Here is a 24,774-nt window from a genome sequence, read left to right as displayed (position 1 = left end):
AGGAATGCCTAGAGTGGACAATGTTGTTGATTAAATGTACAAATACTAAAACGTTTTTGCATGAGGCAGTACAAATGCATGTCAACATTGCAAGGTGTTGAAAATGGATGGTATACAGGAAGACATAAAATTAATGCAACCTAGGGTCTATAGTCAAAGTAACACTGTAACATGCTTCCACTGAATGTAACAAAGGCATTATGCCAAAACACCCTTTTCAAAAACCAGATGACCAGAAGGCAGATTTGGGGGAGTGTTCCCTGCCCTTCTGCCAGTTTGGTGGGTCTATGCATTAAGCTGCATGGAGGCATGAACCCAGATTTGGAGGAGGGCGGGGCAACTTCACCTTCAATTTGGTACCCAATATGGGGTCCAATGTCTAAACAACATGCTACTTTTTGATTACTGGACCCCTGAGACCATTGAGGCCCCTGTCTCTGAGTCGCTGCTACGACTCAGCAGCTTCCCCTGGGAGACCTCTCGATTCCCGACTCTCAGCACCCCCTAGCCGCTTTCTCCCTCCGCCCCTTCCTCAGGCCGTTTCCACTAGGAGGAATCATAGCATGTCCACTATCCAGAACCTCCTCTCTTTCCACCCCTGTGCAGATGCAAGTAAGAGAGATGACCTGTTTCCTGCTGGGATTGAGGATTATATTCACATAAGAATTCACCAGAGAAACGGCAAGAAGACCCTTACCACTGTCCAGGGGATTGCAGATGATTACGATAAATAGAAACTAGTGAAGGCATGTAAGAATAAATTTGCCTGTAATGGTACTGTAATTGATCATCCAGAGTACGGAGAAGTGATTCAGCTACAGGGTGACCAGCGGAAGAACATACGCCAGTTCCTTTTAAAGATTGGACCGGCTAAGGACAACCAGCTGAAGGTTCACGGGTTTTAAGCATTTGTGGCTCATTGAAGCTTAAGCGAGGATTTCCTTGCACTGAGTAGAAAATTTCCCTCCTGTCTCTTGTTATAATTTAAAAACCTCACAGCTTATATAATGTAACTATTTGGAGTCTGCTTTTTAAAAAGCATGTTTGTGGTTGTTGTGAAATATAACGTCTGTAGGGGAGCAGTGGATTTCGGAGTATACTGTAACAAGCAGTTGCCGAGCAGGTTTCGGAGTTTGGCGTGGGTTGCAGTTCCACAATTTTGGGTTTTTCCTTCAGGCTTCTCCAGGACACACAGACTGGAAAAGGTATCAGTGTAATGATTCAGCCGTTGTCCTCATTTGCTGAATCCTATCATCTCTGTTGTGGCTCTTCTTTCTCCTTTGTTCCTTCTCCCAATCTTTGGGAGTGTTTGGACTATGTCCATTCTAAACTTTTTCAAGTTGGAAAGGGCTTTTGATGATATGGGATGGGTGGATGGAACTGGTTGATGTTCTGGGGAGGCTGGTCCCTCTGGGTTTTGGGACTTGTCTGACCTAGGAACCTATCTGGAGGTTGTGGGTTTCTGGAGAGTGATCATGGTGGAAGTTTTGTGGAATCTTGGATGCATCCCTGGGTATTCCTTGGGGTTGGCGGGAGTGGTTTTGGTTGGGGTTTGGCAAACCATGGTAGGTAGCAGTGTCAGGCTAATGCTTGCATGCAGGTGGCCCCCAGAGTGGCCTCTCAACCAAATAGCCACAACAGAGTTTGGGCTCTATTAGCCACCGATGCCTTGTTTTGTTGCAGTACTTCCCCCTCTTTTGGTCAGGGACGGGGATGTGAGGGGGTGGGGATGTTGGGGGCAGGGAGGGAGAAGGGCGTTGTTATCCCATGAGGCTGGGCTGGGCTTATTCCTAGGGGTCGTGTTCCACGTTGCTGGAGCAACTTTCACCTCTGGATGTCGTGCCCCACCTGGGGTGCAGAGGGTGACGATTTTACTTGAGGAGTTGGGCTTGGAGACGGAGAGGCCACATCTGAGCCACAGGACGGGTCCTCTGGAAATGACTCTTGGGTGTGGCTGTGGGTGGGCTTGGTTTCTCCAGTACATAGGTAGGCTTCGTGGAGGCAAGCCTCAGGATCGAGGTCTTGGCCTGTTGCCTTGGGAGTCTCTAATGTTTGTGGGATCCGCTTTTAACTTGGATTGGTGTAACTTGTTTATACCATAAACTGAAAAAGAGAAAACAAAAACAAAAGCCAAGTGACTATAAATATAAGGGTGGTCAATTTTTAAATACTGACATATTTTCATTGTATATTCCATAAGCAAAATAAGATTTACATCACCAATGAAAAGTTCTGATAGAAATTGTTTCCCTTGCCTTATATCACCAATAGTGCATTTAAGATATCATTGACCCTACTTATGAAAAACATTATTTTTTTGTGATGAATAATACCTTTGTACTTTTAATAAAAATGTATTAAGGAAGCTGCTGTGTAGCAACTCAGTTGCCCTATTAACTAAACAAACAAAAAAAAATTTAAGAGAAGTTACACTTATATGGTGTTTTAGTCTGTAAACTGCCAGAATGCGATATATCAGGAACGGAATGGGTTTTTAAAAGGGATTGATTAAGTTGTATATTTACAGTTTCAAGACCATGAACATGTCCAACTTAAAGCAAGGCTATAGAAATGTCCAATCTAAGGCATCCAGGAAAAGATACCTTGGGTCAAGAAGGCCAATACGTTCAGGGTTTTTCTCTCAGCTGGAAGGGCACATGGCAAGATCTGCTAGCTTTCTCTTCAACGGCTTCTTGAGGCACTGTCCGTTCTGTTGGCTCCATCAGTTCTGGTGGCTCTGGTAGCTCTAGAGCTTTTTCCAAAATGGTTCCCTCTTAAAGGGCTCCAGTAAACAACCACCTTGAGTGGGTGGAGACACATCTCCTTGGAAACCATCTAATCAAAAGTTCCTACACACAGTTGGGTGGGTCCTGTCTCCATGGAAGCAATCAAGAAGCTTCCACCCAGCAATATTGAATGAGGATTAAAGAACTTGACTTTTCTGGGGTATACAATAGATTCAAACCAGCATATGTGGTTTTAACATTAATTTTGTATGTTTGAATTCTGTTTTAAGATACAAAAGAACAGTTCCTTAGCTAATGCTTTCACAAAACTGTTTCAGATCTTGCAATGGGAGAGATCAACTTGGCCCTTTAAAAATGAGTGATATTACATGGTTAACATCAGAAATTCATAATCCACTGGCTATAGGACAGTATGTCAACAATTGTTCAAATCGTAAGTTGGCACTATGAAACTGTGAGACTCGATGTAAAATGAAAGTGGGTAATTGCGCTCCTTTGCCTTATAACTGACTGTGAAAAACAGTTGAGTTTAACAACTCAGCTATTCAGAGCCCTTAGTAACTATAACTTTTTGAGGGCAGATATCACAGGGAGAATTTGGGGAAATAATGATATACATTTATTGGAATTTTAAAATTTTACTGTTCTCTTTTCTGATTTTACAGTGAATGTAGGCAAATGATAATCATTGCCCTTTTGGTCATTATTATTTTAGCATTTGTTTTGTGGTTGTTAGAGATGATTTTGTTAGTGACAGTATAGCTTATAGATAAATCACTAGATTGGTATCCCCCCCTTTTTTTTAACTTTTGATTATTCCATTCTACATATGTAATCAGTAATTCACAATATCATCACATAGTTGCATATTCATCATCATGATCATTTCTTGGAACATTTGCATCTATTCAGAAAAAGAAATAAAAAGAAAACAGAAAAAAATCCATAGATACCATAACTCCCCACCCCTCCCCCTTACCGATCACCAGCATTTCACTCTAAATTTATTTTAACATTTGTTCCCCTGTGGTAGTTAGATTCAGTTGTCAACTTGGCCAGGTGAAGATACCTAGTTTTGTTGCCATGGACATGAGCCAATAGTATGCAAGCCTCATCTGTTGCTGATTATGTCTGCAGACCACTAGGAGGAGGTATGCCTGCTGCAATGAATGACCTTTGACTTAATTGGCTGGTGCTTAAATGCAAGAGCATAACATAGCACAGCCCAAGCAGCTCAGCATACCTCATCTCAGCACAAGCAGCTCAGCCCAGGCCTTTGGAGATGCAGAAAGAAATCAGCCCTGGAAAAGTTGTTGGAAACCAGAGGTCTGGAGAGAAGGCCAGCAGAGATTGCCCTGAGCCTTCCCATGTAAGAAACCTCAGATGAAAGTTAGCTGCCTTTCCTCTGAAGAACTAACAAAATAAATCCCCTTTTATTAAAAGCCAATCCATCTCTGGTGTGTTGCATTCAGGCAGCTAGCAAACTAGAACATCCCCCTATTATTCATCTTTGTTCCATATGTTTTACTCATCTGTTGATAAGATAGATAAAAGGAACATCAGACACAAAGTTTTCACAATCACACAGTCACATTGTGAAAACTATATCATTATACAATCATCTTCAAGAAACATGGCTACTGGAACACAAGTCCACATTTTCAGACAGTTCCCTCCAGCCTCTCCGCTACATCTTGACTAACGAGGTGATATCTATTTAATGTGTAAGAATAACCTCCAGGATAACCTCTGACTCTGCTTGGAATCTCTCAGCCATTGACACTTTGTCTCATTTCACTCTTCCCCTTTTGGTCTAGAAGGTTTTCTCAATCCCTTGATGCTGAGTTTCAGCTCATTCCAGGATTTCTGTCCCATGTTGCCAGGAAGGTCCACACCCCTGGGAGTCATGTCCCATGTAGACAGGGGGAGGGTGGTGAGTTTGCTTGTTGTGTTGGCTGGAGAGAGAGGCTACATCTGAACAACAAAAGAGGTTATTTGGGGGGTGACTCTTAGGCCTAATTTTAAGTAGGCTTGACCTATCCTTTGTGGGGTTAAGTTTCATATGAACAAACCCCAAGATTGGGGGCTCAGCCTATAGCTTTGATTGTCCGCACCGTTTGTGAGAATATCAAGAATTTACTTATGAAAAACTTTAACAAAACAGATGAACCATTCATGTTTTATATGCTTTCTCTATTAAATCTGTTAATTGACAGTAAATAAAGTATTCTTGTGCTGTGGTTGAATTTCCAAATATTCTTGAAAATATATCCCCTAAAAGTATATACATTGTTGTTGTAAAATTAAAGATTAATCAAGTATATGTTAATTCAAATAAAATATCTCCCCTTTAAATTCTGATATTATTCAAAGTATTCATTCTCTATAACAAAGGCATAATTAGTACAACATAACTATAATGTAAATAATTTTTAGCCAAGTCATGCTTCTTATGTTTTTGGACCAAGCAATTTCTCCCCCCCCCCCAAAAAAAAACCTTCCAAACAGCATAAAAAATAATTTCAATGCTGGATCCCCAATCCTTTGGTAATGGATGAATGTAGCATTGTATTGAGATGGCTTCTGAGGCTATATTTAGGATGAGTAGGAAGTAGTGCTGTGATTAATCAATGATATCTGCCACAGAAATGGGATGGGGGTATGTATCACTTTGTATTTTTTAGAAATTTAAGTTGGTTGCAATAGAATTAGAAAAAGCAGTGATTTAAACAAACTAGCAGTTTTATGTTTCTTTTTAAGTCCAGGCTTAGTTTGCCAAATGCACAAGGTCCTCAGGGATTCAGACCCTTCTATCATCTCTTTACCCATCTATTAGTATGTGCTTGTCCCTTGTAGTCACAAAATGGTGCTCAAACTCCAACACTGCATCTGAGCTCCAGATATAAAGAAAAGTAAGTATGAGGGCAAAAGGTACAGGCCAGAGAAATCAGTCTTCCATTTTAAGGAGTTTTCCCAGAAGCCTTATCCAACAACCTCCAGTTACATTTCATTGGCCAGAACTGCATAATAGGGTCAAATTCCCTCATCATTAAGGGATGCTGGGAGATGTAGTTTTAAACTCGGCACATTTATAACCCCGATGAAATCAGGGTTCTGTTCCTGGGATGGGTTGGGAAATTGATGTTAAGAAGGTCACTTAGCAGTTTACTCCACCACTCCTGTTCTATAAGTGGGTAACTTTTAACCTTATTGAACCATCAATAATATGCTTGATATTCTTTCATGTGATGGAGAAGTATGGACTGAAATAAAGGGAGTTTGAATTTTTGCACTACTGGAAAGAAACAAATTGTAAGTCAAACAACCTCACTGAGGGAGGAACAATGTCAACAGATACTGCAGAAGTTTCTAGTTATAAGAAAGAGTCTGGAATGACAGTGTTATTACCTATTGGCTTTTACCATTGTAAACTGTACCTTTAGAAGCATGAAGGGCAGAATTGGAATTTTTATGATTTAATGTAGCAGTGCTTAAACGTTTTGGTATCAAGATCCCTTTATACTCTTAAAAATTAGTGAGGAGTACAAAGAGCTTTTATTTATATGAGTTATACTTAATGCTATTTATGATGCTAGAAATAAAAATTGAGAAAATTTAAAAATCTTTATTCACTTAAAATAAGCCAATTAACATAAATAACATTTTTAATGAAAAGCAACTATATTTAAAAAACAAAAAAATTTAGAGAAACTGGATTTTTATATCTGCCTTTTTATGCAATTTGTTGCAATATGTTTTTGGCAGATGTAAATGAAGAAATTGGAAAAGAGGTGAGTATTTTAATAACCTTTCCAAATAATTGTGGGTTATCCTTTGATACTACACCAAAAATCCATGGTAGTTTCTTAAAGGTTATTTGCAAAGTGGAATCTGAAATATTAATGAATTTGTTACATTAAACTCATCAGTCCGTCTTGCCCTTTGAATCTTTCACTCAGGTTTTGTAACATCGTGTATTGTCATTTGGAAAATATGGTTCACTGAATTATGCAGATATTACAAATGTTTACACATTTCAGAAACCCACTACCTTAGAACATTCTAGAAAACATGAACACACAAGCACACATTCCGTTAGAAATCATAATGATGATGTCATCACGTTATGCTGCCTCTGGAAAACGCCATTGTACATTATTGAGAGAGTGAAAATGGAAAATTTTCTTATTATTATGAAAATAGTTTTGATGTGCAGACCCACTGAAAGTGTCTTAGTTCCCAGACTACACTTTGAGAAAGCTAGTATGATATGATTTGTTAAACAAACAAAATAAATAAAGAACTTAGCACTTCACATATTTTTTTAAACCAATAGGCAATAAATTATAATACACAGCAAAATACTAACTTGCAATCCCAAATATCAATTTCAAATCTCTTCACATACAGGCAATATAAAGCCTTTATAGAAATATATGGCTTCTAATTTAAGAGTCATTCCCAGTTTTGGAGTTTTTATTTCAAAGTGTGTGGGCAGTTGGCTGTGGATTCTAATTAATTAGTCTTTAGAAACTCAAAACGTTTTATCCGTCCCCTCATCCCCTCCAAGATAGAGTTTTTGAGGAAATATGTGGGAGGCAGAAACCCACTAAAAATATTTTGGTACATGTTTTCTATTTGAGGCCTGAATTGGGACTTACCCATTTACTACGGATCAAATTTTCTTTGCAAATATAAGCTAGATGACAGATTCTCATATGTAACTGTTTAAACATCTGGGAACTGCTAAATAAACCTTGTTCTGCTACTCTAGGCTTTTCAAAGAATGATGATGCGGCAAGTAAGCGCTATCTTTTTTTTCTTAAAGTCACTTGTTAACTGGTCTTTAGCAGGAATCTGGTTATAGGATTTTCACTCAGAAATACTGCCAAGGAGAAATTTGTTTTAGGTATCCTGCCCCCTACTTTTCTGTTTTTCTGTTTCTTACTGCCATTACCACTTCTTGTTGGCTCCAAAGTTCTCACCATGTGGCCCACCCAAGTATGACCTCCTGGAAAACGTAGAGTTGAAATTAGTTATTTCTTTGCTTCCTTCTTTATCCTTCAGGAAATAAACATACATTGTATTCTTTCAGCGCAGTGTAATTTTACGTTGGATCAGTCCAATCTGATAGAGTGGATGTCAAACCGATTACAATTATTTACATTAAGATATGAAGGATGGAGAAATGCCAACTGTTGAAGAACTAAGAATCAACAAACGGTCTGGACAAATTAAAAAAAAAAAAAAGCTCGCAAGGGGGTGACTAGGTGTAGGCATTGAGCTGACTGTTTAGCTTTTCTTTTCAACCATATTTAAACCTAATACGCCATTAACCTAATTACCCTCGGTGCCCAGTCTATAAGTGAGAGGCAATCCTGATAAGGCAAGATTTCAGATGCGAGGTCGCAGAATAGTTATGATTGGCAGCTCCCCAAACATTAAATATTAAGGTGAGAGCAGATTAGACCTCATTCGAGAAAGGGCTAATAATAATTCTGTGATTTTCGGTTGGCCCTCTTGACGTTTTATTTATTTCCCAGACTAATTTCAGGCTTTTTAAAACTAAAGTTCAGACTTGTCAAAGCTCGAGACCGTGATTCCCAAGTATTTTTTTTAGGGTAAGATGAAGCCACGAATATGGCTGTACATGAATATTGGTTGTACATGAGATAGGTTAAGCTAATGCCACCTCCACCCTCTTTTGTGGGTGTCCTCCCTCCTCCTCCCGCAGCTGTTTCAGTCCGAGGCTTGGCTGAGGGCACAAGCCGGGAGAACTGGACAGCCCAGAAGGCCACGAGCAGCATTATGCTTTTCGGAGTTCCCGGGGATTCTCGCTCCAGCCATGACCTTTCACTGAACGGGCAAGGCAGTGAGGCGCCTATGGAAAGCCTGAGCCGGGATTGAGCGATGGACGATAGCAACAGGCACGACCAGAGCTAACGTCTCATGCGACGGTAGTGGGCGGCGCACGAATCCGCTTCTTTCTTTAACCCTTCTTCACAGTCCCACCCTCACCGGAAGCTTAGAGGTATCTACGTTACGCCATTTCCGGCGCGGACATCGCCGGTCGCTGGCGGGAGCGAGCCCGCTAGTACGCGGCGACTTCGTTCCCGCCTCCTTGTCTCCGCTACCATTCATCTTCGGCTTTCTCGAAGCGTGACGTGCGTGCGCGCCCCCGGCCTTGCGTCGGGGCCGAAAGAGCGAAGCGAGAAGGAGGGTTTGTGGAGGCTAAGGCCCAACCAGCAAACCCGATCGCCCTCCCTCCCTCTTCCTGACGTGGAGCGGAGAGGGAAGGGGAGGAGCGAGCCGGGGCCGGTCGCGCACACCAGGAGCTTCCTCGTGGAGGGGAGGGCGGGGGAAGTGGAGGAAAGGGGCAGCCCCGCCACCTCTGCTCGTGGCCGCGGCGAAGGAAGAAGAAAGTCAGAGTCCGCACCCACCGCCACAGAAACGCCCCCGCCCCCATCTCCCCGGAAACAGACCCCCGCCCAGCCCCGCACACTCGCTGCCCCAACCGTGAGCCGCAGCCCAGTTGTCCCTGCCTCGCCCCGCCCTGCCGCCCGTCCCCGCGGGCCGCCGAGTGTGCGAGGCCCTAGGCCGGGAGTTGTTGTCAGGTCCAAGCCACTTCCGAGGTGCCCGCGGTGTGTCGCCGCCACCACAGGAGGACGACGTCGACGCGAGGAGGAGGCGGCGGAGGCGTGTTGTTGTCTTGCCCACTCCCCTCCCCTGAACTCGCACCCAACGTCAGGGCGCGATGGAGTGAAGCGGCACCGAAGGTGGTACTTCCGCGTTGCCCTGCCCGGCCTGCCTGCCCAAGCCGAGAGCTCGGCGGAGGTCGCTCCCCCACCCCCAGGGGCACTTGGAGGACTCCGGACTCCCCCGCAGGTCAGCGCCGGGCGCATCTGGTGTTTTTGCTGCCGAGGATAGGACGACGACCACGATCGGAGCTCTGCCTCCCGGATTTTTGCTTCCCGCAGGCCCGGAGGCCCTTGCGTACCCCACTGTGACCTGGAATCCAGGGACTCGAGTCCCGACTCGGATTATCGTGGCGCGTCTGCAGGACGGCCCTGGTGCTCGGTGTCCCTCCGCCGCCGCTGTTCCCGTTTCCGGCGGGGGACATGGCCAGGATCTGACCCGGGAGGAGGCCGCACCCGCGCCGCGCTCTGCGGCGGGCTCTAGGCAATGCCGAGCAGCTCGGACACAGCGCTGGGGGGAGGCGGGGGCCTGAGCTGGGCGGAGAAGAAGTTGGAGGAACGCCGCAAGCGGAGGCGATTCCTGTCCCCTCAGCAGCCGCCGCTGCTGTTGCCGCTCCTGCAGCCGCAGCTCCTGCAACCGCCGCCGCCCCCGCCGCCTCTGCTCTTCCTGGCTGCTCCCGGCACGGCCGCCGCCGCAGCCGCCGCCGCCGCGGCCTCCTCCTCTTGCTTCAGCCCGGGCCCCCCTCTGGAGGTCAAGCGGCTGGCGAGAGGCAAGAGGCGCGCAGGAGCGCGGCAGAAGCGGCGCCGCGGGCCCCGCGCCGGGCAGGAGGCGGAGAAGCGTCGGGTCTTCTCGCTGCCCCAGCCGCAGCAGGACGGCGGTGGCGGTGCTAGTAGCGGCGGGGGTGTGACCCCGCTGGTGGAATACGAGGATGTGAGCTCCCAGTCCGAGCAGGGGCTGCTGCTGGGGGGGGCCAGCGCGGCAACGGCGGCGACGGCTGCCGGGGGAACGGGAGGCAGCGGCGGGAGTCCGGCCTCCTCCTCCGGCACCCAGCGGCGTGGGGAGGGGTCGGAGCGCAGGCCCCGCCGGGACCGCCGCAGCAGTAGCGGCCGCAGCAAGGAGCGCCACCGCGAGCACAGACGGCGGGATGGGCAGCGCGGCGGCAGCGAGGCCTCTAAGTCCCGCAGCCGCCACAGCCACAGTGGCGAGGATCGGGCCGAGGCCGCTAAGAGCGGCAGCAGCAGCAGCAGCGGCGGCCGCCGGAAAAGCGCTTCGGCCACGTCCAGCAGCAGCAGTAGCCGCAAGGACCGAGACCTGAAGGCCCACCGAAGCCGGACTAAGTCGTCCAAGGAGCCGCCTTCGGCCTACAAGGAGCCGCCCAAGGCCTACCGGGAGGACAAGGCGGAACCCAAGGCCTACAGGCGGCGGCAGCGGTCCTTGAGCCCGCTGGGAGGCCGGGACGACAGCCCGCTGTCCCACAGGGCCTCACAGAGCCTGAGGAGCCGCAAGTCCCCAAGCCCGGCAGGAGGTGGCAGCAGCCCCTATTCTCGGCGGCTGCCGCGCTCCCCGAGCCCCTACAGCCGCCGCCGCTCCCCCAGCTACAGTCGCCACAGCTCCTATGAGCGGGGCGGCGACGTGTCCCCCAGCCCCTACAGCAGCAGCAGCTGGCGCCGCTCCCGGAGCCCTTACAGTCCCGTGATCAGGTAAGCCCTGCCATTCCGTCCGATTGTCTTTGGCTGAGGTGTTATGATCCCCGGGAGGCAGGGAAAATGGTGATTGGACTCTTGAAAGCCACCCAAGTCTGCAGTTTAGACTAGAGAACTTCAGACTGGCTTCAAGGAGGGAGAGGCGTTTTCGCGCGCCTGTGACACCTTTTAGGGGATTGGAGGGACAAAGCAACGGTTCCTACGTAGCCTTCTCTTATCTCTGGGAGGGAAGATTTCTAAGAAAGAGTTATTTAAAGTTTTAAACTTGTTGCATTCATTTATTAACAGGTTTCTCCCAGTTACTCTTAGCTTGTCCAATAGGATTAGTTAGGGTAAATTTAGAAATTGTTTAATTTGTCTTACTTTTGAAAGCTAAGAGGTTTCATTGTTGGAGACTTAGGAATGGATTGCTGCGTAGGGATTGTGAGAAAGAATCAAACTCACGTGCTGATAGTCCGAGTTAGATAGGGATTGCAGATGTCCCATTTGATTGATAAAGCCCTGGGAAAAGTATCCATTCTGTAAAGTTTATTCTTTTAAAATGTGAAAACAGCTTTGGTGGAACCTTGTTCTAAATTCTGAAGAGGAGAAAGATAGTCATTGTATGATATTCTTGTGTGGAATAGGTTTTTATGTAATCTTTCAAAACCATCATTTTTAAAAGTAAAAAAAAAAAAAAGGCCAGAGTCCGGTTTCTCTGGTGGTTTGTGATATCCTGTTGCTATTAACATTTAAATATAATCTAGTTGATGTAACTTAATCTCATCAAGGGAATGGCTTTGTAAATTCTTATACTATTATAAATCTGTAACTGCTTGATTTTAAGTTAATTTTTAAGTTTTTCTTTTAAGTATCAAGATCTTTGCTCAGCAATGTTTAAATGGTATTATTTATTTTGCAATGTAGGAGTAAAACTTTTATGAAGTTCTTTACAGCTTGCTTGTTATATAAAGCTAGTCTCCAAAAAATATATGTGTATACTTATCCATTAAGCAAAGTAAATTAAAAATACTTTTGAGTATTTTGCAGGATTTACTATTCCTTGTCTGAAAATTCTAGGCCGTAGTTGAATCTATCACAAAATGACGTTTGAATCACTTGTTCTTTTATTGGTCTTAGTGTTCAGTAATGCCAAGTAGATACTGAGTAGCTCCATGTATGGGTTATGTTGAATTCTCCGTATATGATATGAACCTGTTAAATTAGCAGATCTTTTTGAAGTGTGTTAACTGTTTGTGAAAAATGTGATATGAGTAAAATTCTGGATGGGGTTGTTTTTAAACCATATCAGCTGTGTAAAAAACATCTTCATTTTTACAGCGTTTACACACATTTAAAATGCTAGTTGATGTCAATACAGGATGTTGACATTTAACCGAATTTAGTCTTTATATCTGGTAAGACTTTATAGTATATTTTTAATGATAATATTTTACATTTGCTGAAGCTTTGCTTTTTTTGTGAGTTTAGGATAGTAATTTTAAGTGTGTGATGCAATTTTAGGAGTATTTTGTGTTTATTAGGCTGTTTAGTTGCTGGATACTTCAGCAAGGTCCTTTATTATGAAGTAGTGCTGTATGTGTTAGGATTATTCATGTTTGATATATTTATTGAGCACACATCATATGCCAGATATCTTAGGGACTAGGATATGGCAGTGAAGAAGACAGATAAGGACCTTGCTTTTGGGGAGCTTTCATTCTAGAGGACAATTCATTGCTGAATCTTTTCATGGTGTTTAGATTGGGCACCAGTATTTCGAAAGGATTGGGTCTTAAAGAAGCTTGGATAACATTCCTGACACATGCCATTTGGTATGTGCTTGAATACGTCTGGAGGTAAAAAACACTACTTTGAGGCAGCTTGTTCCATTAGGTTTGGGACTTGAATTCTAGTCCCGGTTTTCCCCTGTTTCTTTGCCCCTTGAATTTCTTAAACTGTAATAAAGAAATACTTGTTTTTTGGGTTATTTCAAGGATTAAATGAAAAATTGTATTTTGTAAACTGTACATCATTGTAGAAAGTAAGGTGGTTGAATTATTGTTGAATAGCTTGAATTGTTAGAATTCTTCATTTTGAAGCAGAAATCTTCCTCTGTGTAAGGTCTCTCTCTTGCCTCAAGTTGTTATCCTTTGGAATGATATAGCATAAACTTGTATACTAGCTCTTTAAAATGTAAAGACAGTTGTCATATCTTCTGAGTCTTTTCCTTAGGCCAAAAAACTTTTTTTTTTAGCTAGGGTTTTTAGATTTTTCACATTCTTATATCTAGTTTGTCAATGTCCTGTTTAAAATGTGGTGTTTGGAATTAACAGCTAAAATAATTGATTGAATAACTTAAGATTTTAAATATAAGAAATCTGTTATTATGGTTTATGGATAATTAATTGAACTCATTTATCTAGCTTAATGCAAAAAACATTTTTTACTTATATTTTAGCAATTGTGGTAGGTGATCCGTGTTCTTTAGTGAATAGATTGATGAATTGTGAGCTATCTGAAGGCAGCTAGTCTGTTGTACCCACCATTGTATTTCTAGTGGTAGCGAAGTATCTGGCACAAGTAGACTTTTTTTGGGGGGGCAGGAGGAAGGTGTGGTGCATGGGCCAGGAAACAAACCCCAGTCTTCCACATGGTAAGTGAACATTCTACCGCTGAACCACCGGTGCACCTTTACAAGTCTTATTAAATGCTGAATGGGTAAATGAAGAGAAGACAGAGTTTACTGGAGCAATATGAAATACAAAATATTGTGGGCCTAGATTACATACAGAATTTAAGTAATATTTAATAAAGATAGTGTGTTATGCTAGAAGAAATAGTGTGATCTTTTCCCAGCCTATATGGAACTTACATATAATAAATTGTCAAGGTAGATTTTTCAGACTATACATACATGTTGAAAATAGTAGTGGAACCCTGGTATGAAGATTTTTCTGTGTATTACTTCCTAGAATAAATCCTCTCCATTCTAATGGCTTCTACTTTCTCACTCAGCTCTTTGCCTTCTTCTGAATCTTTAGTCTTCCTTCATGATTTTTTCTTTTCAGCACTCTTTTTAGCTTTACTCCTCACCTCTCCCTCCCCAACGTATTTCTTTTACTACTTAACTGCTGGAGTGTGGAAAGTCATATAATCTTGTTCATTGGAGCTTCCTAAATGTGAGGGTGTGTTGAAGAGAGAAGTACTGTTCAGGGAAGGGTTGATACAGTACTGACATTTGTGTTTTACTTTTAGTGAGACATTGATAAGCCCTTACATACATCCGCTTCCAAAACCCATATGATAGTTGAAAGCATTCCCATTGATAGATGGGGAAGTGGAAGTTCTAAAATATAATTTCCTCCATTCTAGCTTGGATTCAAACCTAGGGTTGACTATAAAGTATTTACTCTTGATATGATGCCGTCTTTGACTGCAGTTGGCATTCAAGATTCATGGCCACCTAACATAATCTGTTTTGCTAAAATTCAACCTATTGGGGTATTTATTCATTTATTTCTTTTCCTTGGCCATCTTTTCAGCATTCTGAGGATTAAAAATAAAACAATTATTCTAAACATTCTTTCAGCTCATTTTGTTTAATTTGTAGCTTTTGAGAACCGTGGGGGAGTTGAAATCTTGTGGATGCCTTTTCTATTTTGCCTTTATAAGACTGGCTAAAAGTTTTGAAGACATTCATTACATTTAGTAATTGATGGTTGTTATAGTGTGGGCTGTCTTGAGCTGCAGACACTGAATGAAGTCAGATCAGTTACAATCAATGCAATAAGTTGTTATATATAATTGGTTCTTCTCTAAACCTGTAAAAGTTCCATTGTACTAAAAAAGACGCTTAAGCCCTCCTTACGGAATAATACGGAGACCCTGAGACTCTGGAGGTGGCTGGACCCCAGATGTAAATAAGTAAAATATTAGTATTCACTTGCCTATGATAGTGGTACCCCTGTTATGTATTATGTAGTGTTTTTGTCTTGAAAACTAGTGTTTAAAAAGATATAAAGTGAAAACATTCCAGAATTTTAGAGCTCCTTTTACTCATAAAATATACTGACTTGTTATGTATTTAATAGAAATACCATGAGTGTCCTTAGATGAATGGATTAAAATGCTTTAGAAAGGTCTCAAAAATATAGGATACTAGAATAAATGCAGAAAAACTCAGAAGGGAGTGGAAATTTAGGTCTTAAGCCTCCAAACCTACCTATAATCATTCCTCTCATTCTCAGAAGGTGGCCTTGTATTTTGCTCCATCTCTGACCAAACCTTACCTGCCATTTGTAGCTATTCAGTCCTTATCACGTTTCTTTGTTCTAATATTTATCTTCTCATTTCATTTTCAGCATCCTAATTGAGGCCCACATTTTTAACCCACATGTAATAAACTCCCTCTTAACATTCTTTTTTACCCAGTTTACTTTTTACATTATTAGGAGAGTTTTCTTAAAACTTTGCCTAGTCTCTATATAGGATGAAGTCTAAACTTTCTAATGTGTTGTCACTTAATGCCTTTTATGGTTGATTTCATTCTCTCACAAGTTCTATTTTCTGAGGTACTTTAATTTCTCCATACTTTTGCTCTTTCTGTTCTCTTAGCTAGAAATGCCCACACCCACCCATCCGAATCCAGCTTTGCATTAAAAAAGCAACTCAGATCTCACCATCTTGAAACCTTTCTCCATTTGTCCAGAAGTTAATTCCCTTTCTGGTGTTGCCACAGCACTTTGCTTCATTTTGTTATAGAACTTTTGAAGATTGTATTTAATATTCTACTTTGTTGGCTAGCTTTATTTATGTTTCTTCTAGATTGTAAGCTCCTTGAGAACAAATTCTAAATCATGTTCATTGATGGTTGAATTTTTTTTAATAGCATTTTTCTTTTTTTTTTTTTGCCACAGATTAATGCAAACCAACCTTTGTACAGGTTCCGGTTATCTTTAACTTGCCTGTTGTTTTGGTTCACATAAACCTAGGAGAAGGGAGGGAATTGTTTTGATTTTTAAGGAGAGAATTTAAGAACCTCCCCCACTAGTTCTTTGTTTACTGGAATGAATTGAGGATGCTGGAAGATTTTAATTTGAATAGAATAAATTCAGACACAGTGTTTATAGTTGCACATTTTTACAGTGATCAAGATAAATATGCTTTTATTATTTTTTTACATTTATTTTTAGGTGGAGATTTTCAGAATAGACTATATGTCAACTTTGATTTTCCAACTCGGAAAGTTTAAGTTACTCTAAAAATACGTTAAAAGTGAACATTGCTTAATGCTAATATTTAAGATGATTTTAACCTTTTCCCTTATTCTGAACTTTTTTTAGGACTATATCACCTTTTTGAAAAATTGTTGTTCACTGGTTTTATTTCATTCATAGAGCTTTATAGGTTTTGAAATGTGGTGTTGGAAGCAAAAATATCAAACTAGAACTTGCAGTGAATTTGTTCCAGAATTCCTATATATCTAAATTGTGGGGGAATCTATTGTTTTTAATATATTTGAAAAATAAAATGGATATAAGTTAGAGAACAAATATAGATAAAAATGTAAATAAAGTAGAAATGAAAAGGGTAATAAGAGGAACTGAAAACTGAAAGTGGTAAATGAGCTGCATGCATTATCAGTTTTCTTTTTCTGCATTTTCAGTTGCATAGGGACACTTTCACTGAGATATTTTATTGACACTCCAAACTCAGTTAATCTAATATTAAATTAATTATATCTCCTCTCTTGGAATAATTTCTTTTCCTGATATTAGTGTTCATTACCCCTCCCTATTTACAAAGATAATATGGCTTACTGGAGGAGTTTTCAGTACAATAAGAGATTAAAAAATCCCCCTGCATTCAACCACCTGTCATGATCACCCTTGATATTTTGATGAACATTATTTCAACCTTCTCTATGCATATACACACAGGGACATATGATTTTACATAAATGGAAACATACTACAATACCCCATAGGCCGTGATTAATTCTTTATAGTGGCTTCTAGTCTTATGTTCTGTGAATATCCAAAATTTATCTAGCTAAGTACATTTTTTAATGTGTCTCCCTACACGTACCTATTTCTATACCTATATATACACACACACATACACAGAGGCAGCTATGTGGTATGTTTATCATAGGGAATTTTGTTTACAATGTTTTTATTTTTGTGTGTGTGTGTGTGTGTGTGCGTGCGTGTTTGTGCATGGTGTGCATGGGCTGGGAGTTGAACCCCGGTAGCATAGCAGGTGAGAATTCTCCCACTGAACTACTGGTGCACCCTCCTATCTAAGCCCATTTTGATAGACTCATGGTTGTTTTTGTTGTTGTTATATGTGTGTGTATATTTTTTAGCAAAAAAAAAATTTTGTTTTTGTCTCATTTCCTGTAGATCACATTTCCCAGGGGTAAGATTGTTGGGTCAAAGATGATGTACACATTTCTAATTTTGATACACTGTCAAATTGCCCTTCAGAAGTCTTGTACCAATTTCCTTTTCCCAACAGTGTGCGAGTGCCCATAGCTCCAGTCTTACCAACACTCAGAGTCAAATATTGCATTATTATTTGTACACATTTCTTTGATATCTAATAAGGCTGAATGTTTTTTCATGTATTTAATGAATGTTCTAATTTCTTGATTCAGCTTTTCTGTTTTTCTTTTTCTTACTAATTTTTAAGAGATGTTAACTTTTTTCTGTGGCATTCACAAGTATTTTTCACAAGCTTCTCTTTTAACCTTGTTTATTATTTTTATGTGTGTGTGTGTGTATGCCTGTGTTTTACATGGCAGTACTTTCTCCCGTGTACCCAATAGCAGAACTTTAGTATAATTGATCTCTTCTCCTTCATCCCCAGTTCTAATGAATTACTTGTTCTATCAGTCTCTTTGTAGTGGCCTTTAGTATAAACTTACGTATTCAGAACCTCCTTTTAGGTCTTCATTGTTGGGTCTGCGTACTTTGGGACTTTTCCTCTTTAGGCTCCTACTGTTTTCTGCATAATAGATTAATCTTAAAAATACTACTTTCATTCTGTCATTTTTCTATTAAAATATTTACCCAATCAAATACTTCAGTTAGGCATTTACATTTCCCCATTCAAGACAGACCCAAACTACCCTTATTTCCTATTACATATCCTGATCACAATACAAATGGGACAGCTTACTATTTTATGAACATGAAATTATAAACTCTGTGCATTGGTTTGTGCCCTTCCCTCAACTAGCCAATTCTACTTGCCTGTTCTTCCAGTATTTGTTCAGGTGATATCTTCTGAATCCTGTATTAACCAGAAATGACTTCTCCTAGTGCCTTCAGCACTGAAATAACCTTATATAAGTATTTATTACTTACGAATTTGTATTTATTACAGTTGTCCGTTTTGTTTTATTTTTCCCTCTTCTAGTTATATGGGACATGCTTCATTCTTTTTTTTTTTGGCAAATCAAGTTTTGTTGATGTATAATTTACATACAATAAAATGTAACAGTTTTCAACATATGGTTCAATGGATTTGATAAATAGATTAACTGCTACAAAAATCATTATATAAAATATTCTTATCAGTATAAAAAGTTGCCTTGTTCCCCTTTGCAGTCAGTCCCCTACTTCTCCCGTGGCCCTTGGCAACCACTTACCTGCTTTGTGTCACTATGGTTTTATCATGTCCTGAACTTCATATAAATGAAATCATATAGTATGTATGTAGTTTTTGGTGTCTGGCTTCTTTCACTTAGCATGTTTTTGAGATTCATCTATGTTGTTGCATATTAGAATAGTTTATTCCTTTTTATTGCTGAGTAATATTTCATTATATGGCTATACCATAATTTACTTATCCATTCACTCAGTTAATTGGCATTTGAGTTTACAGTTTTTGACTATCGGAAACAAAGCTGCTTTGAACTTTTGAGTACAACAGGCCTTTGTGCTTTTGTTTCTCTGGAGTAATTTCCTAGGGGTGGGATTACTGTGCTGTATGGTAGGTGACTTTGACTTTATGAAATTATCTTTTCATGTGCGTATTTGTCCCTCTTATCTTTTGTGAAGTATCTCTTAAAATTTTATGAATTGGATTGTTTGTTTTATTACATTGTAAGACTTCTGTACAAATTCTAGATACAAGTTTTTTAATCAGATAAATGTTTTGCAAGTGTTTTCTCTCAGTCTGTGGCTTGCTTTTTGTTTTCTTCATAGTGTCTTTGAAGTACAGAAGTTTTTCATTTTAATGATGTCCAAATTAGCAGTTTTTTCTTTTATGAGTGTGCTTTTTGACACAAAATTCAAAAATTGGAAAAGTCATTTATATTTACTTACATATTTACCATTTCAAAAGCTTTTCGTTCCCCTGTGCAGATACTAGTTCCATGAAATATCATTTTTCTTCTGGCCAGAGGAATGTCTCTGAACATTTTTTGTAATGCAGGCCAGCTGTTTTGTTTGTCTGGAGAAGTCTCCAATTTGAAAGATAATTTAGCTGATTATAGAATTCCAAATTGATAGTTTTTTTTTACCCCCCCTTTAGTATTCTGCTGTTTTCTGACTTGCACAGTTTCATGAGAATCTCCATAATGTTTTGTTTTTGTTTCAACCTCTGCGTTGCTAGTCCTGTGAAGTTCTTTTCTGTTAATGAATCTTCAGCACTTAGCCATAGCTTGTGGTAGTAAGTATCTAGCATATGATATTAAATTGATTTAGAAAAGAGAATGTTCAGTACCATAGGGGTGAAAAAAGTCCAGTTGAGAAATTAGCAATGACTGATATTGACCTATGAATAAATTCTTAATGACTAGAGAGAGACAAAATCAAAGTATGTGTCTTTGTTCAGCTCAAGTTCTGACCCCCCTCTACTCTTCTCAATTACTTTTCTTTTTTTCTCTTCAAAAATGACATTTCAAGCCGTGGTTCATTAAAACATGAAAACATACGCAGAGATTAAACTCCGTGAACTTGAACTTGTTTGCTTGAGTAAACCTGCAAAAAAGTCAGCCATATGTCTTTTTTTTTCCTTAGTTTTAGTTTTGTACAAAGAACACAAAGGAAAGGAAGCATACTTTAAAAAAAAAAGAAAGCATTTCAGTTTTATCTTATTTATTTTTTCCAGTTTTTAAAACAACAGCTTTATTGAGATATTTTACTGCTTTAAATTATACAGTTCGGTGGTCTTTAGTATATTCACAGAGATATGCATTCATCACCACGAGGTATTTTTAGAGGCTCTTTAGCACTCTAGAAAGAAACCTGGTGCCCATTAGCAGTCACTCTTCATTTCTACCTCCCATTCAACCATTAATCTACTTTTTGTCTCTGTGGATTTGTCTGTTCTGAACATTTCATTTGAGTCATACATGACATGGTCTTTTGTGACTGGATTCTTTTTACTTAGTGTGTTTTTTTAAGGTTTAACCATGTCTAGCATGTATCAAAACCTCATTCCTTTTTTTGCTATAACTTCATTGAATGCCCATACTCCATTTTATTTATCCATTTCTCAGTTGAGGGACATTTGGGTTATATCTTCTTTATGGTTATTATGAATAGTCCTAGTATAAATTCTCTCTTACAGATTTTTGTGTGGAAATATGTTTTCCTGTCTAATGGGTATATAGCTAGAAGTAGGAGTGTTGATTAACATTTTGGGGAACTGCCATAGTGCTTTTCGAAGTGGCATGTAATGTAAAAATGTAGACGGTCTCAGTTCCCCCATAACCTTGCCAAAACTTATTTTGATTATCCTGATGTGTGAAGTGATATCTCATTATGTATAGAACTACAGTTCATTTTTTTATATTGTTCTTATATATGGCCACCTTGCTGAAGTTGTTTGTTAGTTCTAATATTCTTGTTTTTTTTTTTTTAGTGGGTTCTTTAAGATTTTTTATGTACAACATTGTGTCACTGTGAATAGAGATAATTTTACTTCTTTGTTTTCCAATTTGGGTTACTTTTTTTCCTTGCCTAATTGTCTAGCTAGAATCTCCAGTACAGTGTCGAATGTAAGTTTTGAGAGTAGGTGTCCTTCTCTTGTTCCTGATTGTAGAGAGAAAACCCTTAGTCTTTCTCCATTAAACTTACGTTAATGTAGATTTTTTATAGGTGCTTACTTTTATTTTTTAATTAAAAAATAAAATTGTGTCCCTCAAAATCTATTTTTTTTAATCTCAAAAAAAAAAAGGTAAAAGAAATTCTGGGATGCCTTGGTTGGCCCCTGTATGTGAGGCTGTTTAACTATGTATTTGCTCTCCTAGTTCTTTTTTTTGCTCTCCTAGGGGCTAAGAAAAGAGGAAGTCTCTTCTGTATTGTGCTTGTAATGAATGATTGGCCACTTTAGTTTTCTCATGTCCTGTGTCTGAAGAAACATTTGTAATACATGAAAAATATATGCATTAATGTTGACAGTTTTCTTTCTAATCAGTTTCACTTTTGCATTCCTGAATTTTTTTTTTTAAAGAACAGTTGTAGGTTTACAGATAGATCATGCAGAAAATACAGTTTTCTGTATCTTCCCCCACACAGTTTTCCTGTTATTCACATTTTGCAATAGTGTGTTACATTTGTTACAATTGATGAACCGGTATTACTATAATTATGTTATTAATTAAAATCCGTATTACCCATTGGGGGTCACACTTTGTGTTGTGCAGTTCTATGTGTGTGTTTTTTTTGTTTTTTGTTTTTGGTGTGGGCAGGCTGCGGGAATCAAACTCGGGTCTTCAGCACGGGAGGCAAGAAATCTGCTGCTAAGCTACCATTGCACCACTCCAGTTCTATGGTTTCTAAAAATTTTTTTATTGTGTGAGCCTGTATGCAACTTAACATTTTCCATTGTAACTACTTTCTCAAGTGTGTATGTTTCATTGGTGATAATTACAATCGCAGTGTTGTGCTTCCATCAGCATCATCCATTTTCAAAACTTTTCCATCGCCAGGAACAGAAACTCTGCCAATGAACATTAATTCCCTGTCCCTATTCCCAACCCATCCCTGGAAATCTGTATTCTAATTTCTGACTCTGAATTGGCGTATTCTAATTCTTTCATAAAAGTGAGGGTATACAGTATTTTGTCCTGTTGTATCTGGTTTATTTTACTCAACAAAATATCTCCAAGGTTCAGTCATGTTATAGCATGTATGAAAACCTCTTTACTTTTTATGGCTGAATAATATTCTACATACCATATTTTGTTTATCCATTCACCTGTTGATAGACACTTGAATTGCTTCTGTCACTTGGCTGTTGTGAATTATACTATGCAGAGACCTGTCCCTGACTTCAGTTGCTTTGGGTGTATACCTAGAAGTGGATTATTGGGCTATATGGTAATTCTATACTTAACTTTCCTAGGAACTGCCAGAGTATTTTCCATAGCAATTGCACCATTTTATATTCCTACCAATAATATACAGTGTTTACTGTTTCTCTGCATCCTCACAAACACTTGTTATTTTTTGTTTTTTTAGATAATAGCCATTCTAGTGGGTATTAAGTGGTATCTCAGTGTTGCCTGTTTTAAAATTTGTTTTCTTTTTTTATTAGAGAAGCTGTGGGTTTATAGGACAATCATACATAAAATACAGGATTCCCATATAACATCCAGTTATTAATACCTTGCAATGGTATGGCACATGTGATACAATTAGAAAAGCACGTTTTTATAATTCTACTATTAACTATAGTCCATGGTTTAATTTAATGTTCAATGTTCATGTTATACAATTCCAAGGATTTTTTTTTGTAATTTTTGTTCGAGTACCATATATATAACCTTTTATTTTTCCTTTTAACCACATTCATATATGTATATGTATCTGAATATATATGTGTGTATATATATATGTGTGTGTGTGTGTGTGTGTGTGTGTGTGTATTTCAGGGCTGTTAATTACATTCACAATGTTGTGCTGCCATTACCACCATCTATTACCAAAATATTTCCGTTGTTCAAAATAAAAACTCTGTACTTTTTAAGCCTTCACTCCCTATTCCCTATTCCTACCCTGTCCCATAGTAACCTATATTCTAGATTTTGACTTTGTGGGTTTACTTATTTTAATTATTTCACATAAGTGAGATCATGTAATATTTGTCCTTTTGTGTCTGGCTTATTTCGCTCAACATGATGTCTTCAAAGTTCATCCATGTTGTTGCTAGTATTAGAACTTCATTCCTTTTTACAGTGAATAATATTCATATGTATATACTACAACCTCTTTATCCGTTGGTTTTTGAACACTTGCCTTGCTTTTATCTTTTGGCAATTGTGAATAATGCCACTGTGAACATCGGTGTGCAAATGTCTGCCTGAGTCCCTGCTTCTAATTCTTTTGGGCATATGCCTAGAAGTGGGATAGTCTCCAACTTTGAGTGAGTCCTCCAACTTTTTTTTTCCAAGATGTTTTTGGCTATGTGGGGTCCCTCATTCTTATGAATTTGATTGGCTTTTTCATTCTGCAAAGAAGGTGGTTGGAATTTTGTTTGGAATTGCATTGAATCTGTTAATCACTTTGGGTAGGATTGACATCTTAATGATATCTAGTCTTCCAATCATGAACATGGAATGTCTTTCCATTTGTTTAGGTTTTCTCTAATTTTTTTCAGCAGTGTTTGTAGTTTTCCATATGCAATTCCTTTACAGCCTCGTTAACTCTTTTTTCCTAGATATTTAATTCTTTTAGTTGCTGTTGAAGATGGTATTTTTTTATTTCTTTTCAGATTTTTTATTACTCATGTAGAACCACCACTGATTTCTGCATGTTGAGCTTGTACCCCACAACTTTGCTGAATTTATTAGCTCTGGTAGTTTTGCTATGGATTTTTCAGAATTTTCTATATGTAGGATCGTGTCATATGCAAGTAGGGAATCTTATTTCTTCCTTTCCAATTTGGTTGCCGTTTATTTCTTTTTCTTACTTAGTTGCTTTGGATAGATTTCCACTACAGAGTTGAATAGCAGTTGTTGCAGGGAACATCCTTGTCTTTCCTAATCTTAGGGGAAATATTTTCAGTCTTTCATTGTGAGTCTGATGTTAGCTGTAGGTTTTTCAGATACACCCTTTATCATGAATAGACATTTCTGTTTATGGTTTTCTGAGTACTTTTATCAAGAAGAAGTTCTGGATTTTGTCACCTGCCTTTTCTTTGTCAATATATATATATATTTTTTGGCATGGGCTGGCACCGGAAATTGAACCCGGGTCTCTGGCATGGCAGGTGAGAACTCCACCTGCTGAGCCACTGTGGCCCACCCTCATTGTCAATTTTGATGGTCATGTGGTTTGTTTCCTTCATTCTGTTAATGTGGTGTATTACATTAATTGATTGTCTTATATTGAACCACACTCATTACTTTGGTGTTCTTCAGTAATAAAGAACTTAAATCTGTATAAATTTTTGCTTTTTTACAAAAGCAGATTATTGAGGTAGCAATGTTTTTCATAAATCTTTTGGCTTGTATTGTTGTAAGTGAAAATGCAAAAATCCAAAGCATGTCTATTTGATAGATATTACCAAATTGCCTCTTTAGAAGACTTTGCAACTTTATATTACCTCTGGTAATTTTTGAGAGACCATTTCTCTGCATTCTTGTCAATACTTGGATATGTTTAACAGGAAAACATCAGCAGTACCAC

The 24,774-nt window shown here is 39.5% G+C and overlaps 1 protein-coding gene and 1 pseudogene across 2 annotated transcripts in view; both read left to right on the top strand.

Annotated features, from left to right (window-relative positions):
- The first annotated feature begins 563 nt into the window (after window positions 1–563).
- LOC143649409 (eukaryotic translation initiation factor 1 pseudogene) lies at window positions 564–958 on the top strand (annotated as a pseudogene).
- Window positions 959–9,678: 8,720 nt separating this feature from the next.
- Window positions 9,679–24,774, top strand: part of CDK13 (cyclin dependent kinase 13) — a 121,609-nt gene continuing 106,513 nt past the window's right edge. Inside the window, exon 1 of one of the 2 annotated variants that reach the window (XM_077119469.1) lies at window positions 9,679–11,143. In XM_077119469.1, coding sequence (XP_076975584.1) covers window positions 9,930–11,143 — 1,214 coding nt within the window. In that variant the 5' untranslated portion in view covers window positions 9,679–9,929. The remainder of the gene's footprint in view (window positions 11,144–24,774) is intronic. The other variant, XM_077119473.1, reaches the window with a different exon arrangement.

Source organism: Tamandua tetradactyla, chromosome 1 (assembly GCF_023851605.1).
Source record: "Tamandua tetradactyla isolate mTamTet1 chromosome 1, mTamTet1.pri, whole genome shotgun sequence".
Taxonomy (NCBI): Eukaryota; Metazoa; Chordata; class Mammalia; order Pilosa; family Myrmecophagidae; genus Tamandua; species Tamandua tetradactyla.
The sequence above is the reverse complement of the archived record's forward strand: the minus strand, read 5'-3'. Positions and strand labels throughout refer to the sequence as shown.